Raw genomic sequence first — 17,722 nt, forward strand, 5'->3', positions numbered from 1 at the left:
GATGAATCTCATCAACGATAACAAGTTTAACAAGCTGTGCATAAGTACGATCTCCTGATTTTCTGGTTATGATGTCCCACTTCTCTGGAGTAGTGACAATAATCTGGGTTTCTTCAATTTGTTGACGAGTAAGGGTCTGGTCTCCACGTAGCTCCTTCACCTTGACATCATATTGCTGCAGACGGTTAGACAGATTGCCAACCACTTCAGCAAGAGGTGCTTTCATCGGTGCCACATAGACTATCTTGTACTCCCTCCGTCCCATTTTGTTCCGTCTGTTTTCTTTTTTGGACGTCTCAAAACATTGTCTATATCTCACAATCTATAATATTTTATATATTCAATATAGATTTTGTTTGATAGATCTCAATTTATTTTATTGAACAAAATTTTCGAAATCATAAAAAACATTATAGATTGTGAGATATAGACAATTTTTTGGGATGTTCTAAAAAAGAAACAGGCGGAACAAAGTGGGACGGAGGGAGTACTTGCTATGGTCAAAAGTCCAATCATCATTCCTATGCAATGCAATCTGCTGGAGTATGGTTAGCATTGCAACATTTGTCTTACCTGCCCCAGTGGGAGCACAAAGAAGAATATTCTCAGCTGAAAAAAGGGCAGTTTCGTAAACTCTACTTTGAACCCTGTTCAGCTGGGCCATCCCTTTGAAAGCTGGTTGCGCCCACTCTGGCATGTCAGATATCTTTATAAGCTCTTCACCGGGACCAATTGGTTTTGGCTTTAAAGCTGGCACATGAACTTCTTCATATCCCTTTCTATGGTTCCTATACGAACCCAGTGGAAGCTCACACTTTTTGTTCGCCATCAAAAGACCACCTTGGTGAAATGCGATGTTTTCAAGATCAAGCAACTGACGCTGGCCCTTCAACCAACCACTGTCTGCATCCTTATCTGCAATCCCCCTTCGTTCTCGGTCCCCATCAACACCACCACTCTCATCCTTCAACCTACGAGCTTCCTCTCTAATGCTTTTCTCCAAGTTCTTTTGCCTCTCTTTAGCAGTTGCCCTGGTGGCATGCAACTGCTCCAAAATTGCAGCCAATTCCGGGCCTGAGCCCAACATTTCTTCTCCAATTTTCTTCCTCTTATCCTGGTCTTCAGCCCTGGCGAGACGGGGTACACCACACAATCTTCAATCTATTTCGCAAAAGATACTTAATGAGGCTGAACTTATCAAATTGGAGGTGCACTAGAAGCTTAGTTTCAACTTCGCGGTCATCGCCCTCAGCTAGAATCTTAAGTACCTCTTCTGCTAGCTTCTGGCTCTGTTGCGGGTCAATCTGTTGCTCATATGCCTGAGAAATCTTCCTTTGAAGCCAATACGCATCAATATCTTGCACATTAAGAGTCATACCCTCGTTAGCTTCTTGCATGTCATCGTCATCAATCCCACCACCCATCTGCATTCCTCCAGCACCACTCCCTTCCATAACATCATCCTCCTCTTCTTCGTCCTCGTGCACCATATCGAGATCACTATCCTCTTCCTCCTCTTCGTTCTCCTCAAACTCAACAGTAACACCCACATTGTCATCGAGGGAATCATCACCATTAGCCACAGCAGAACCACCACCTGCATCACCTGCGTCATGGTAATCAGTGATACGCCTCCCAATCGAAACAAGATCATCAAATAATTGATTTGGTATACGGTTCAACAGTTTCTCAATCTCCTTCTTCTTGTCTGGGTTTTTGACAGTCTCATTCTTGAGGACAGCCAATATCTCATCTGCCGCACCACTTACTATGTTGAGAGGCTGGCCACCGAATTGCTGTTGAATGACACCAAGCAGAGCGTCGTAAGCTGCCATTGTTTCCTTGGTCTTAGGCTGGTAAACCCCTTCATCAGTAGAAGTCAGGACACTTTCTTCTTGCAGACGCCTTCTCTTGCTCTGCCTGGCAGGCATGGGTTCAGAAGCAAGTGGTTCGCGTTCCTTTTTCTTCTTCGATTTCTTAAGCTTCTCGTCTAACTCTGGGGGTTTAGACTTGGAAACACGGTCCCCGAAAGATTTGGGGTATAGAGGGACTCGGACTCACCAGTGGGCTCGTGAGTGTCGCGAGGGCGGGAGTCCGTAGTCAGGACAAGACTCGAGTTGGCTCGATATTCATACTGCTTGAACCGAGCGTGTCCCTCAGCACCACCACCAAGATGCGCCATCTCTGAAACTCACAGAGAAACCCTTATATTAGCTTCCAACTGGGGTTGTAGTAAACGTAATCCCAGATTGCTCCGATGGTGTTTTAGAAACCTTCACAACTAGGATTTCTACGGATGTTGTTAGAGTCGTATAAATTGGATATATGCTGCCACGATTGCGAAGAAACCGATTTTTACCAAAACAAAGATTACAAAAGAAAACCCTAGACAAATAACAGGATGAGCTCGCCCTCCAAGCCCCTCCATATTCAACCCCACGATTGTGAATTGTCCATTGACCATGTCAAACATCGATACCTCTTGAGTATAATAATAGTCTCGTTCAGAACTCAAAAGTCACAGAATTCAATTGCAAATTTGCTCACGCAAGTTGATTATAAAAGTATCAAAGCGAGTAAAATCAAATATAATATATAAATTAAATACTCAGGAAATCGGCAGGAACTTGCGCCCATGGCCTAATGGATAAGGCGTCTGACTTCTAATCAGGCGATTGTGGGTTCGAGTCCCACTGGGCGTGCCTTGCTTTTTTATTTTTGTATCCCCTCTCCCTCTCTCTCTCTCTCATCGAATGAATGAAGCACAACGTTTATTCTCTTTCGTCGTCCCCCCCTCCCTCTCTCTCTCTCTCTCTCTCTCTCTCTCTCTCTCATCGAATGAATGAAGCACAACGTTTATTCTCTTTCGTCGTCCCCACGGAAACACCCACTATCCGACCTATTCAATTCTTCAGTATCTCCTACCAATGACTTTATATTGGAGATGTCGAATTCAAAATTTTTTTGAAAATTTACGTGACATTTTAACATTTTTAATTTGACATCAAAGCCTTCTTTTTCCAACCCTTAATGCCAAATTCTTTTTATTTGACATCAAGTTATCTCTCTCCAACCCTTAATGTCAATCCTTAAATCAATTCAAACTGTCTTTTTTTGAAAATTGGCATGGAGGAGAGTGGTTGTCAACTTTGACAACTTTGTCATTCCCTTCAAAGCCACGTAGATTTTGTCATCAAAAAAGGCTGTTAGGTTGAATTGGATTTTAATGTCAATTGTTACCGTTAACATGTTCAAGTAGGAATTGGCATCTCCCATTGGAGATGCTCTTATTTCTTCATTTTTTGACATGTGGTCGGGTCAGTTTACGCACATCTTGATTATTCCTCTTTTCGGTTTGGTCAAAGACAAACCATCTATGCCAGGACTAGGCGATTCACAAGAGATTTATGAAACGGCTTGGCCCAAAAAAATTGTCAAGTTTCGAATACAGAAAATTTGAGTTTTATAGCTCATCTTTGGTGCCGGTTAATTCATTTACGGCTTGTTTTGGCTTAAAAAGTAAAGTAATTTATTTTTTTGTCTATATTCTAATTTTTTTCGCATTTGTTAGTTTGAGTTAAATTTTTGTGACATATTGATTCATCTCAAATAGAGAAATCGAAAAATTAAAAAAAAATTATGAATTAAATTATGAATTTTTGTGAATAAATACAGAAATAAGTCAAAAAAAATTACTATTGATCCTAATTTTTTATTTTTTTGATTTCTTATCGTCGAGACAAATCGATTAGTCACAAAATTTTAACGCTAAACTAACGATTTTTTGAATAAAGACAAATCAATATCATTTTGAATTAGTTCAAAATAGGCCTAACCTTTTGATTTTTTATTATGGTGAAAAATTCAAAACTACTCCACCACTCGTTGTCGTCGCGTCCATTTTCCTTATCATCAGAAATTAAAAAAACGTGCTCTTTTTTTTTATCCCAAAAAAAAAAAAGAAAACGTGCTCACCAAACTTGTTTTGTTTGTTCGGTACAATACTACTACTACCCGACAAGTTTCACCCGTCTTCTTCCTCTTGTCTCTCTCTCTCTCCCTTACCATTTTTCTCACACATTTTCTCAAACACGTATACGGCAATACGAGTTGAGTTTTATTCCCTCTCCGTTTGAAATGAAATGATGAACATTATCCTCTTTATTATTAGTTGAAATAATGTGGATACATTACAAAGTAATGTCATGCTTACTTGAAAGTGTATTACATGGTAAGCATGACATCGCTATGTGATAGAATCTATACCATTTCGATTAATAAAAAAAAAAAATATTTACCCTCTGGAAAGAGGGTGAACAAAATTATACTCCCGGGACAATACCTATAGGACTACTTTTCTACCTTCATTTGTATGTGTGTCTATATATAGATACAGATCGCACCCGGTTTCGCAACCGATCTTTACTTCTTCTTTTTCCCTTCTCGCTTGGCTTTAGCAATGGCTTCTTGCGTTTCTCGTCCTTCGTTCACTTCATCTCGCGCTCTCGCCCTCGCAAACCCTAATCTCTCACACTTTCAACAGCTTTCGTTTCAACCCAGAAAGGGAATTAAGCTTCACAACTCCCCTCCCTCTCTGAAAGTCTTCTGCCTCCGTGAACCCAAAGGTACTCTTTCTCTCCCCCTTGTGTATTTACTTTTTGGGTCTGGCTTAATATATGCATATAATGTGGAACAAGTTAGAATTTCAATCCACATATCACGGATATTAATATATTTTCACGTATATCAAAATAATACATTTATCAGACACCTTTTGTTGTATATCAAAATAATACATTTATCAGACACCTTTTGTTGTGGCCGGAGTGTCTCCATGGATTTGGTTGCATAAAGTCACTCCTTGTGGCCGCTCTAAAAACAGACTTGCGGGTGCAATGTCGAATGCCATAAATGACCTAATTGAAACCCTCTCCGACACCAATTGCTTTAAGGAGAGATGGTAAAAAAGGGGTGCGACACCTTTTACACATTGTGTTTCCCTCTAAGGGTTGTAGTTAGCATTCTCATTGTGAGTAGCTGATTTTGACAATGCTTTGGTGAATTGTTCTTTTAGGGGGTGTAATTGTGGGAAAGTATTCTGTAGTTACTTTTTAAATGCTTTAGGGATATGGTTTTTAGGGTTTGATTCTCTCAAAATTCATATCAACAATTTTACTGAAGGAAGAGAAAGGGTCTGTCATTTGTTTGGTATTCACCACCCTTTGATGGCACTGAGAAACATCCATGGAACCGTTAGGGATGAGATTTAAAGAGTTTGAAGATGTTTAAGTGATTTAGATTAACTTCGATGCTTAATTGATATAGGACAGTTTGTGTGATAACATTGATGTCTTGACGAAATTAGGCTCAGTGCCACAATTTTAATGACTGGTCAATATGGCTCAGAAGAAGAAAAGAATGGAAAATTATTATGTGGAAAATGAGAGAGAAAGTGAGAAAAGTTGAATTTGGATTTGAAATTTTCCACTCTCTTTTGTTGGAACCTAACAAGGGAAGGAAAATTTTAAAAAATTTCCCTTCCTTTGCACATCTTTCCACAAGTTACAAACATAGCCTAAATTCACTAAATGCACTACTCCTTTCATTTTGTGAAGCCATTAGAGTAGAGTGTGTTTGTTTGAAATAGAGAATTTCACTGTGCAAGTCCAAGGGTTTCTTTACAAGAGTCTGCACAATCTGTTCTTTGATGTAAACTGCATTTCACTGGAATGCACTGAAGGAAATGCCGCCTGGGAATTAATTACATTATTTTGAACTAGTCTATCACTTACAAATAGTGTCTCCTGTTTTTAAATAGATTCTTGATGCAGTTGTATTTTGCAGCCGTGGTTGTTGAAATAAGCCAAGAATTAGCTTATTTCTCTTGTATTCACAGCTTCGAATTCTTTCATGTTTTACTACTGAAGTGTTAAGGTGGAAAGTCCCCAGGGTAAGCAATCAACAGTTTCCAGAGTACTATTTCATGGAATTCCATGTTATGATGACTATCTTACAGGTCCTAGTGAAGCTTTAAATTGCGGATGAAAAGGTTTTGTTAGATTCCCGAGTAGAAGTTGTTAGATTCCCGAGTAGAAGTTCTTATGGAGTTATCCCAATTTGGATAAAATGCAAATCTGCATTATTAATTTGGCAGAAACGAAAGTGGCCGGTGGGTGTCAAACTTAGATTTGAATGGTTTGCTTCTTGTTCAAAGATTATTAATCCACTCTCATTCTTTTAGGTATTGAAATGGTTGTAACTGGTAAGTTTCTAGATGGAAGGGCAGTCGGCCCAAAGCCAGTAACTTGACCAGATCATTCGCTTTCGAGTAGTAGCCTCCTCCCCCAGGGAGCTTTTTGAAGTCATATTGCAGTCGTATGGATGCAATAGGCCTTTATTCTCCCCTCACCTTTTGGGAAGACGCCTCGAAGAAAAATAAAAGTATTTCAATGTTTGTGTTTGACTTCTTTTAGTTTTCTAGTCTACATTAGTACATATAATAGTTTGTCACATAATAGGATCCTCTTATTGGAACTTTTTGCTTATGTCCATCCTCTTTATGTACTCAATTATGGTCAAAAGTTTTGATGAGGGTCTATTGGGTTATGAAAGTGGTTCTTGAACGTAATTCGCGCCATCATTTCTAGTTTTTTGTTGCATTAGCAATGTTTTGTATTGGCCAGGTATATGATCTTAATAGCTCGTTAAGTTTTATTGGTCACCATGTGTTCTTCAGGTCTACTTTACATAAGAGAGGAAATCGATAGGTTAAATGCATCCCCATGCCTTCATAACAATTGAACATCAAAAGGAAGAGTAAGAACTGGAATGGCTCGACAATTTCCCTTACAATTTTTTTTTCCTCACTTGCCAAAAGATCAGTGTTTCTAGGATAATTGAAGGCGAGCTTGCATCCGCCAGACTTCACCTGGTCCATGGACAGGATGTGTTGCGTTATATTGAAAACAGAGTAGAACCTAACAGAATATTTTCTGTTTTGCAACTTTTCTAACTGTATGGTAAAAAGAGATAATGAATATTTAGATGGGGTTAACAGTTCATGTAAGATGAAGTATTAAACTTTTTTTCTCAAGTATACTTTCTTGAATGTGCAGCTGCAGTTGCACTGGTTACCGGGAAGTCATGGGACAAATTGATTTTGAGCAGTGATACCCCCGTCCTTATTGAATTCCACGCTAGCTGGTGTGGTCCGTGCAGGATGGTTCACAGGATTATTGATGAGCTTGCAACAGATTATGCTGGGAAACTGAAATGCTTTGTACTCCACGCGGACAATGATCTGGAAATTGCTGAGAACTATGGCGTTAAGGCCGTGCCAGTGGTTTTGCTGTTTAAGAATGGAGAGAGACGCGAATCTGTGGTTGGTACCATGCCCAAGGAGTTCTATGTGGATGCCATTGAGAGGGTCCTCACTTGATAGTCGTGGCTATATTATATTAATAACTAGAAAACCAGGATAGTTGATCATTTTTTTCAATTATCATGGGATTTATCTTAGTCGTTCTTCCTTTTATACTAAATGTAAAGTTTTCACGTACTTCTTAGTTGCCTGATTTAGTGATGAGCTGCTATAACTGTTCTTTTTCCTCGAACTCAAACCTTTATGATTTGTACATAATATGAATTGTTTAGCCGCTTTCTGGGAATCTAAGATGCGTTTATGGTTCATGTAGTTGATGCATTTGTTATAAGATCAACTGAGTTTGAAATTAATTGATTTCTAGTTAAGCTGGTTTCTTCGTCTTCTGAGTTTAAGTTGAAATGAATGATCTGAGCTTTAGTTGAACTGAATAACCTCTGATCAAACAGCAGATCTTTCCGTTGCCAGCTTTTGAAACTATAAGAACGAAGCCGAAAAATGATTTACCATTTATTGACCAAAGCAATTATTGGTTTTGCGAACTTGGAGTGATACGAACTGTGGTTTTCATGCTTCAATTGCCAGGTTATGGTACTTTAGTTGTCTTGTGAACTTGAAGAAACATGATGTGATGCTCTCTCAATCTTCAGTTGACAGGTTATGGTAATTTTACCACTTTTGTCTTGTACGGTGGCTTTGACACTAGAAGTTCCGATCTGGGGATTTAGATACTTCTGTGGATGTGGATGTACTGTTTATTTGATGGTGCAAATGTGATTTGGATGCCAAAAACGTCCAATCCAAATCGCTTCACAGGGTTACTCCATCAGGAATTACCAAGAGTGAAACTATCCAACCCTCTGCACTACATTGGAACTCTGTTGCATTTGAAGGGAACTATCTCCAATCAAGTTTTCCACCAGAGGATAAAATACATTGATTGATGTTGACTGTCACTTAGATAGGATCAATCAAGCATCCCAAACGTAAGAGACGAGATAAGTCACATTTTGCTCCCAAACGTAAGAGACGAGATAAGTCACGTTGTATCAAGGGGTAATGCATTTAATTAATCAGGAACAAATGACAAAAAGGGGAATGTGAACGATAAAAGAAGAGTACAGAAATCAATTTCGTGAACCTGCACGTCCTGAGTTTTGAACTTGTTTACGCAATTGTCACTGTAGTTTAGTACTTTGTTGGTGTGAAAATTTTGCAGTACAAGTGTGATGGAATTGGTGCTGTTGTGAATGGAGAGAATCTATCGGGGAAAAGGCCAAAAGTCCTCGTACAAAAGATGTTATTTGGACTACATTGATCCAGGACCTCCAGGTAACTTTCCCAGATTTTATTTTTTATTTTGGCTACAAATGATTATGTAGAATTTTGAGGTTATTTCAATCCTGTATTATAGCAAAATGGTGCGCGTAGGTTAGTGATTCATACAGACCATAATATAGGCCTATACTAGGCACGTACCGAAATCTCCACTGGTACACCATTGATGGTGTATTTTTGTCTTTCGTCGATAAAAAAAGCTTGACTTTTATGATAATTAAATACAGAGTAGAACTTTTTTAAGTCCCTAATATGTTTATCTTGTTAAAATTAATGTTTAGGTAATTTGTTTCATTTCTCTGTTTCAAGTCTCTCTATTATACATAAATATATCACATACATATTGCGTGTGAATTCGAAATAGTACCGAGATACATGCCAATATTGGTATGTATCGTTTTAGTAGAAAATACGATATGCTAGTTGAAACGAGATTCACAACTTTTTGAATTGTTTATTTGTGGTCTTGTCCGCACCATTCACAACATGCCATTTGTCATTTTGTACAATTAATTACTAACACAAAAGACATATACCCCACAACAGTACCTACACATGTACACCAATACCGCCACGTACTGTCTCACTTAAAAAAGGTAAGTTTGGTCCCGTAAAACTTGACATCCGATCTTCACTATCTTGAAAACTCTTGTGCCTCTCTGCCGAGTGATTTTTTAGCCGTTAAATTGTGTGATTTTCTTTTCATGTTTTAAATTCAACTGTCGAAAAATCTCTCGGCGCACGGGGACACATGTTTTCGGCACAAACGATGCCGCCTCATACAACTTTGGGTTATTCACTACTACTAGCTAACATGGTCGGCCCATGGATGGTGCTTTTCTATTTCCGTCGGCCCAGTAACCGTGTGCCGATCGACTCGGTCGCTGACTTCGCGTTTTACAGAGAAGTTGAAAGAAGTCCACAGTGAAAAATCTTTGCCGTTTTGTCTTTCTCCGAATTCCAAATCTCAGCTACCCGAACTCCCAAAGAAACTTCACGCTCTGCTTCTTCTGCTATCCCTGCGCAGGCTCTCTCTCTCTCTCTCTCTCAGGATAGATACGCGTGTACGTATATATATATATACACGCGTGTGTGACTGTACATATATAAGATTTGAAAGATTGTGATCTCTCTGAGGGAGCATATTAGATCTTATATTCATCCAAATTTAGGTTTCTTTTCTTCTACACCGTTGGATTAGTCGGTACTCGAGTTCAGTTGATCTATTTTTCCTGCAGAGAAAAGAAGAGCGAAATCTCCTTCGGAAGCTGCATATCAGAAAATTTAGGGGAAAAAATCAGGTATCTTTGTTATCTTTTCTTTTCTCTTTTTGGATTAGAGGTTCTTGTTTTTGTCTATTCAGTTCTGGTTCTCAAGGGTATGGCTTCTTTTTGGTTCCCTTTTCCATTTGTTCTTTTTTTGTTATGAATCTTTACAGTTCTTTGGATTCTGGGGTGCGTTTCTGCTATATTATTGGACTACACGCTAATGGCTAGTCAAGTTATATCCTTTAAATGGTATTTTAGTTTATGTATGTAAGGAGAAGACCTGCCTAAAAATCCGTGAAAACATGGGCTTTAGTCCATTTAGTTTAGCGGAAACGGAAAATGGAATAAATCAAACTGAAATTCTAGTACATGGCTTATGTCGTGTGTGCATTTGGGAATTACGTAGTATCTTTAAGTTTACTGCTAGAGTAGTAATGTAGATGTGGAAGTCCGTCTCTATTTGAAGATGTATTCTTTACTATTTTATGTAGAAGAAAAAGAGGAGTTCGTTACCTACAGTATCTCTTTTTTGTAGGTAGCACTTATGGTTTATTTCAATTACATTAATGTTTCCGTCTGCAAGCTAGGTTGCGTCGTGCAAGTGATCTTGGTAAATAGAGGAACGTGTGTCTTGTAGGTCAATTGGTACCAAAAGGCTGTATCCAAGTATAAGGTGGGTTATCAAGGCCCCCGAACTTTGTACCTGAGAATATAATTTTCGATGAAAGAAACCAAAAGACAAAGAATGGAGCGAAATGTGTTTTTTTGATTACCATAGATGCAGCAGAATTTTTATTTTCAAGGGTAGGTAGTCCCTTCTGTTAACTAACTGTTTTCTCTATGAAGAAGTAATTAATCGAAGGCCATGAATATGCATCTTGCTGTTCAGGCTAATCAAATCTTGATCAATGGTGATCCTAGTGGATTTTGAGTAGTTGTTTGTAACCTTGATGAATATGAAATGCGCACTATTGAAGTTACTCATAGTCTCCAAGTCGATGCTCAACTGACTCACAACCATAGTTGATGTTGCTGACTACAGTCTTGATCGATTGATGTTCCTAACTCTGTCCCATGATCCGTCCTTGGCTAAGTTCATATCCATCCTTGATGTTCCTAACTCTGTCCCATGATCCGTCCTTGGCTAAGTTCATATAAACGTCGAAGGATGGTAGTGATTCAACTCAACCATGGTTTATTAGAAGTTGGTCTTTCCTAGGAGTGTGGTAGATTGTTTGATTGGTAGGAAGTTGAAGAGGGTGGCACAAAAAGAAAGAAAGCTTGGGTTGTGGCTTCGACGTGCTTGATGTGCATCATTCGGGGTGAGCGCAGCCGAAGGGCTTTTGAGGTGGTGAAGCAACCCTCTTTCTCGAGGTTGATTGTTGTCAGTTTTATATAGTTGGTTAGCAAGGGCTTTTGAGGTGGTGGGCACAGACATTTTCTTCGGTGGGTTTTTTTTGTGTGTCCATACCTGCCAGGTCCATTGACAATATCAAGGTGTTCCCTTTTTTGTATCATGTATTTGATTATTGAATGTAAGTAGGTTACATCGTTAGTTTTCTTAAATGTATGATAACACGATGAGAAATAAAGACGTCTGTTTTCTTTAGTCCTGGCCTCTCTTGCTACCACAGTAGCATCTAATGTGGTCAGCACCAATCGTGTTCAGGCAACGAAGCTTACACTCATTCACATTGGTTCATCCTGCCATGCCCTGGGTCTTTTGCTTTCTGACGTATAAGGTGGCCGGCCATTCATCAAGGCCCAAGAATCCACTAGACATCTCAGTGGCCCCTTTCCGTTACATTGAGAGTCCAAATGTATGCTTGTAGATGAGATGCACCGGACGTTGCAAGAGGATTTCTATCACTTTGAAATTGTTGTCTTCATTAGTTACCTTGAAATCTAATCATGTTGGTTCAATTCACAATGTTTACTACATATTGGACTATCAATCTTTTGGCTTACGTCCACGAACCTGTAGCTTCAACTTCTTTCTCTGTCTATAATATTTTGTTGAGCTGAGCTTAGCAGAGGCTGACGTGCAAAATAGAATTCAGAGATGGTAATATTGAGTTGTCACTCTTGAATATGCGTGATTGGAGAGTATTATTATGTCCTTTTCCAGTACTGGTCCATAGATTTTATGGTGGAAGCTTATTGGGCTATTCATTGGAGCAAAAACTATGCAAATTTGAAGAATTATACTACCCCATAGATTTTATGTGATCAAGTTCAATGCTGTCTTTCTTCTATGTTCGTAGGTTCATTAATTTTATGTTTCCCGCTATCTTTGGTTTTGGTCGTTAGGAAGTTTTCCCCCTTCTCTTATCCCTTAAAGCGATTACTATAGTAAAATCGTAAGCGTATAACATGTGGATATTTTGTCGAAGTTTATGTTTTCTTGGGGCAGTTCATCCACATTCTTCCACCTCAAGTCCGTTTCTAGGTCGTAAAATAATAGGCGTATCAACATTTGAACATGAGTTGGGAGAAAATAGGATAGGTTTGATTATTAACATAGAAAAACTAGGACCGTTAGTTGCTGTGGTAAGGAAGACTGATAGGATAACTATTAACTGGAATGCAAGGGCGAGGGGAAGACTTAAATTGACATAGGATGCTGTAGTTGGAAAGATACAAATTCTTCAGTATGGTGGTGGCATCGAAAGTGTTTTTGTTACTCCTTTGGGACAGCTGATAGAAAGGAAGGTTACAATGTAACAAAGATCCCCCTAATTTTTAAGTTCGTATTTTGGTTTGTATATTTGCAAGGAGTGGGATAGTTGACCATTTGGAGGAAACAAGAATAAATTGTCAGTAATTTATTAGGTTCTATATGTATAGTCTTGGGCATCTCTTGTCCTTATATTTTATAGAGTTGTTACCCGAACTATTGCCCTTTGGAATTCGAGTTCTGCTGACCAGTTGACTATGACCTGGAATGTTAAAATGTCCATGTATAATGTTCAGCTACAGAGTGCTTCTTTCTGCTTTTTGTTTCTTTTTATTAAGTAACCTTCTTTTATAGTTGCTTATACTTCTTTTTCTTGTCCAGCAGCAGGAATATTTGAGTTTTCGATAAGTGAGTGATGGCTAGTACAAGTGCATCAGCGTTGATGTTGTCTTCTGGAACCTCAGAACACGGTGGGGCACATATGGAAAATTCAAACATGAACTTTTCACCTCAACCACCTTCACTACAGAGCCGAAACTCCTTACAGGGTCCTGTGGCTATTCTTTGGGACATCGAGAACTGTCCTGTCCCTAGTGATGTACGCCCAGAAGACGTGGCTGGCAACATCAGGATGGCCTTACGGGTCCATCCCATCATTAAGGGAGCTGTTACCTTGTTCTCTGCCTATGGGGATTTTAATGCCTTCCCTAGGCGACTGAGGGAGGGATGCCAAAGAACTGGTGTCAAACTCGTAGATGTACCAAATGGGAGAAAAGATGCTGCTGACAAGGCCATATTGGTTGATATGTTTCTTTTTGCCCTTGACAACCCTCCACCGTCTTCCATCATGCTTATCTCTGGGGATGTTGACTTTGCTCCGGCTCTGCACATACTTGGTCAACGCGGGTATACGGTGATTCTGGTCATTCCTTCTGGGGTGGGTGTTTCATCTGCCCTTAGTAATGCAGGTAGGTTTGTGTGGGACTGGCCTAGCGTGGCCCGTGGGGAAGGCTTTGTACCGCCCTCCAGGAATCTAATTCCGCCGCGCATAGGTCCTGCCGAGATTGCAGGGTATCTGATGGGGTGCCACATCAATGACAACCCAAATGGTATGAACGAAGATGAAGCAATTGTATACAGAGGGATGTCACAAAGCTATTACAACTCGAGGGATTTCTCAATGATATCGGAGTCTTTAACCGAATACAACACTACTTCACTTGCCATGCCTTGTTTCCCCTCAAGTTTAAGATCACATAGTCTTCCGTCTGGCTTAAATGAAGCTTCAACCGGTTGTGTTGGTTCATGTAGCGAAAATGATTTGATGTTTGTACAGCCTGGTGATCTAAACGGTTTGAAGCAACAACTAGTAAAGCTGCTTGAGTTGTCTGGAGGTTGTTTGCCTCTTACTCGTGTTCCGGCGGAGTATCAGAAAATCTTTGGGAGGCCACTTTATGTGTCACAGTATGGGGCATGCAAGCTTGTGAATCTTCTCAAGAAAATGGGGGATACAATGGCAATAGATGGAAAAGGCCAAAAGAAGTTTGTGTACCTACGGAACTCAAGACCTGGCCCAAGTGCTCCTCCAATTGCTCTAGCAAAGAAGGATAAGAAGATGAAGGGGCATCAAGAAGAGAACAATGAAGCCATTACCGGTGGTGGATCTTCAGATGAGTTCTCAGATGAAGATAGGGTTGTTGTAGAAGAACAGGATGAGCGGATCACAGCTAGATGTGAAACAGCTAGATGTGATATGGATGACACAAGTCTAGAAAAATTCAAGTACGAGCTGCAAGAGATTCTTGTGAGTTATTCTTGTAGAATCTTCCTGGTTCATTTTGAGGCGATATATCAACAAAGGTATAAGCGACAAGTGGATTACCAGAGGTTTGGCGTGAACAAGCTGGAGGAACTGCTGGACAAGGTGAGTGATGTCGCGGTATTGCATGAGGAGCCAGGAAGCAAGAGTAAGATTCTGGTTGCTGTTGGTTACTAGGAGAGACAAGGTATCATCTATCTTTTGTTGTGTTTACGGCCCTAACTTAATTAGCATCCCTATACATGAGGTTTGCTTGGCGCTACCTTGTTCCTCTTACTAATTTTTTCAGCACTTGTTTCATAAAATGTGATTGCATGAATCTATGAGCACGTATGTTTTTTGTGCTGACATAGATTTGAAGGCTAACTTAAACTTTTGTGTAAAAGAGTTGTACTGAGTCTACTGAAACAGATCAACTGCCTGAACAGATCAGCCTGTAAATTTATCTGTCCTGTAACTTATTGCATTTGCATACGTAAATATACAGATCTTTATTTCTTTTCTTTCCTATTTTTGGAGGGTTTGTGTAGTAGCATGCAGAATAAATAGTGTCATGTTAAACAATGGAAGCTGAAGAACTCTATTAGCGTTCACGTCTTAAACTGTCTCCGCCTTTTCTTCTTTGTTTTTTGATCAAGAACTGTGTCTGCTGGTGAATGTGAATTGTTCTGACCACTTTCCCATGTATTCTCTAGTTTGGGCGTGGTTGCTTGTGGTTAGTTCTTGTTTTATTGGTTATAGTGGTTGCTTGTGCCGTATTGTACACTATATAGCTGGAAGGTTCACAAGGCAGGAGCGGTTCAAAGAATCAAAATCATAAAATATCAAGTGAACAATTTGGTTAGCTAAGTTTGACTTTGATATCTAAATAGGATTATGATACTGTGGATGATAAGTAACCTGTAAAATTAAAGTCGGTTGGTTAATTCGAGGGGTGTTTCTTTCGTATTATTCTATCGACAGATACCTAAAGTACGGGAAGGAAAGTTCTATAGGACGTCTACAGTACCTAAGATGGTATATCGAACCGTATGCTGGGCAACTAAGGGAGATCACAAAACAAAACAAATCGGATTTAGGTGAAATGAGGAGGTTAAAGTGAATGTTCGGTAAGATTGCATGAGAGAAATGAGAATGATAGCTTCACTTGATGATTATCTGAGACTACAGAGAATTTAGTAAGGTGGTCACATACAAGGAAATAGATACAAAGTAAGGAAAAGTGATTAGATTATCGGTACTGCAAAATGCTAGGGGAGAAGAAAATCTGAATCGGCACGGGATGGTGTTGGGAAAGAGTTTTTTGAGTTTATTCAATTAAAGTGATGATAAAGCCCGGAATGGCCAGAAAGACTCAACCATGTATGTTTTTTTGGTGGCCGGCTTTGAAGAGGATGTTTATTTGTTCGTAACTAACAAAAGTATTCTGTTGATGTATTGCGTTCTGATCCATTAGCTTGTAATGATCCTATAATCTCTCTCTCTCTCTCTCTCTCTCTCTCTCTCTCTAACTATTCTGTTGGTGTATTGCGTTCTGATCCATTAGCTTGTAATGATCCTATAAACCCCACCCCCCCCCCTGTTGGTTTCGTTGGTTGGAGTTCTTTAGCGATCATCTCTAGCTCAATTACCATTCTAAGTTCAGGCACAAATCTATCTATACCTATGCATGTGTTGATATGAGAACCAAATATCTCCATCTCTACAACGGTTAGTATCAAGTAACTATGTTCTTTGCAATTTCCACATCATTCTCCGTATCAGATGACCGCAGGAGCTATCCCACATTGACAAGTCTGCCATGCCAGCTTCCTTTTCCACACAACATAGCTGGTACAAATCAATGTTGCCGTCCCTCTCATTCACGGATTATGATGTTTCCCCGATTCATCTTTACGCTTACGATATGTGATGGATGTATTCAGTGCAGTTCCTTCTAAATCTCAGCTTGAAAGAAAACGTAGGGTCATGCCCTACATCCAACGCTGGCAATGACACGATACTCGGTATCTTCAACCTTGGAGTATGGCCTGAGAGTAAGTTTCAAAGCCATGCATCTGGTGCTACCCCGAAAAGGTTAGCTCATATAGGATATTATCAGTTTTAGCAAGCCGCCATAGTGAGGACAGATCACTAAGTGGGGATGCTTCCTCCAGCATGAGCGAACCTTTTCAGAACTGGTTGGGCTGAATATATCTGACGATTATGATTCGCCCAGGGATTTCGCGGGTCACTGCCGCGAGCACTGGGGTGTCATGTGCCGATTACTTCAGATATGTGAGAGAGTATGACGATTGGTACGGCACCATAAGACCAATATGAAATGTACAAAACCGACTTCTCTGGTAAGTGGTAACACAATTGCCTTGTGTGCAACCGATACATGCTAGAATGGATCCGACAATAGCCAACGGGGTGGATCTCGCTCTCATCATTACCCTTTGAGGATCTGTCTGTTTCAAGAAAAACCCTACTTTAGTGGGACCTATTGCGGCAACTGAGAAAGGGATTTTCATGGCATGCTCTGCTGGAAATAGCGATTGCAACTCCATATTCAATAGAGCTCCTTGGATCACCACTGTCGGTACCCGGGGGGCTGTTGCTCCAGATTTCGTAAGTCACATCACAGTTGGCTATGGAACCTTAGCGGTCACTGGTAGGTTGGTTTATTCACACAACCTTTCTAGTCTCTTAAGTCCCTTTGTACGTTAGACATGGAAATAGAAGCAAGACTTAAGCAATGAAACATGACCCTGTTCGGTTTGGATTTTAAGGTAGGTTTTTAAGAGTAATGATTGGAGAAAGATAGATAGAGAAAATTTACTGGGGACCGTACGCTGGGGTTTTGAGTACCCCGAACAAACAAGCCTGTATCATCAAGTAGCTGAGTTTCATAGGTCAGGAGCAGATGGAGCCATCATAAGTTCAGATGGTGAGCTGGTGAAGGATTATATGATTAGGCTCTGATAATCCCTTTGCGAGTTTTGAGTTCCAGAAAGCTGTATTCTGAATAAAGCCGTCTCCCCGATTGTCGTTCTTCCCGTCAAGAGGGCCGGGGGCACCTTACAACAGGGCAGAATTTACTTGCAAAAATGAAGTACTCACGGAATACATAATTTTGTCTGGAACTTCACTATTCCCCTCCCCATTTAGTCGGCATAGGGGCATTGCTGCAATCCAATCGCCAGGAATGGAGCTTGCCTCTGATCTGCCATTATAACGACTGCTCATCGGTTCAA

The 17,722-nt window shown here is 39.9% G+C and overlaps 2 protein-coding genes, 1 non-coding gene and 1 pseudogene across 7 annotated transcripts; 3 read left to right on the forward strand and 1 right to left on the reverse strand.

Moving 5' to 3' along the window:
• LOC131325843 (DExH-box ATP-dependent RNA helicase DExH12-like) overlaps positions 1 to 2,462 on the reverse strand; it is a 7,178-nt pseudogene extending 4,716 nt beyond the window's left edge.
• Positions 2,463 to 2,629: 167 nt separating this feature from the next.
• On the forward strand, positions 2,630 to 2,702 carry TRNAR-UCU (transfer RNA arginine (anticodon UCU)). Its single transcript has one exon. It is a non-coding gene; the product is annotated as a tRNA-Arg (tRNA).
• Positions 2,703 to 4,331: 1,629 nt separating this feature from the next.
• LOC131326843 (thioredoxin M3, chloroplastic-like) lies at positions 4,332 to 7,689 on the forward strand. Of its 2 annotated transcripts, none has more exons than XM_058359732.1 (2): positions 4,332 to 4,625; positions 7,116 to 7,689. In XM_058359732.1, the coding sequence occupies exons 1-2, from the start codon at positions 4,460 to 4,462 to the stop codon at positions 7,436 to 7,438; spliced, it is 489 nt and encodes a 162-aa protein (XP_058215715.1). In that variant the 5' UTR covers positions 4,332 to 4,459; the 3' UTR covers positions 7,439 to 7,689. The 2 variants fall into 2 exon arrangements, with proteins under 2 accessions (XP_058215715.1, XP_058215716.1); XM_058359733.1 differs by having other exon boundaries at positions 7,122 to 7,689.
• Positions 7,690 to 9,518: 1,829 nt separating this feature from the next.
• On the forward strand, positions 9,519 to 14,986 carry LOC131326257 (uncharacterized). Of its 4 annotated transcripts, none has more exons than XM_058358973.1 (3): positions 9,519 to 9,746; positions 9,958 to 10,020; positions 13,049 to 14,986. In XM_058358973.1, the coding sequence occupies exon 3, from the start codon at positions 13,080 to 13,082 to the stop codon at positions 14,658 to 14,660; it is 1,581 nt and encodes a 526-aa protein (XP_058214956.1). In that variant the 5' UTR covers positions 9,519 to 9,746; positions 9,958 to 10,020; positions 13,049 to 13,079; the 3' UTR covers positions 14,661 to 14,986. The 4 variants fall into 4 exon arrangements, with proteins under 4 accessions (XP_058214956.1, XP_058214954.1, XP_058214953.1 ...); XM_058358971.1 differs by having other exon boundaries at positions 9,599 to 9,746; positions 13,046 to 14,986; XM_058358970.1 differs by having other exon boundaries at positions 9,640 to 9,783; positions 13,046 to 14,986.
• Positions 14,987 to 17,722: the final 2,736 nt, after the last annotated feature.

The sequence above is a fragment of the Rhododendron vialii genome, chromosome 5a (genome assembly GCF_030253575.1).
Source record: "Rhododendron vialii isolate Sample 1 chromosome 5a, ASM3025357v1".
Lineage (NCBI taxonomy): Eukaryota > Viridiplantae > Streptophyta > Magnoliopsida > Ericales > Ericaceae > Rhododendron > Rhododendron vialii.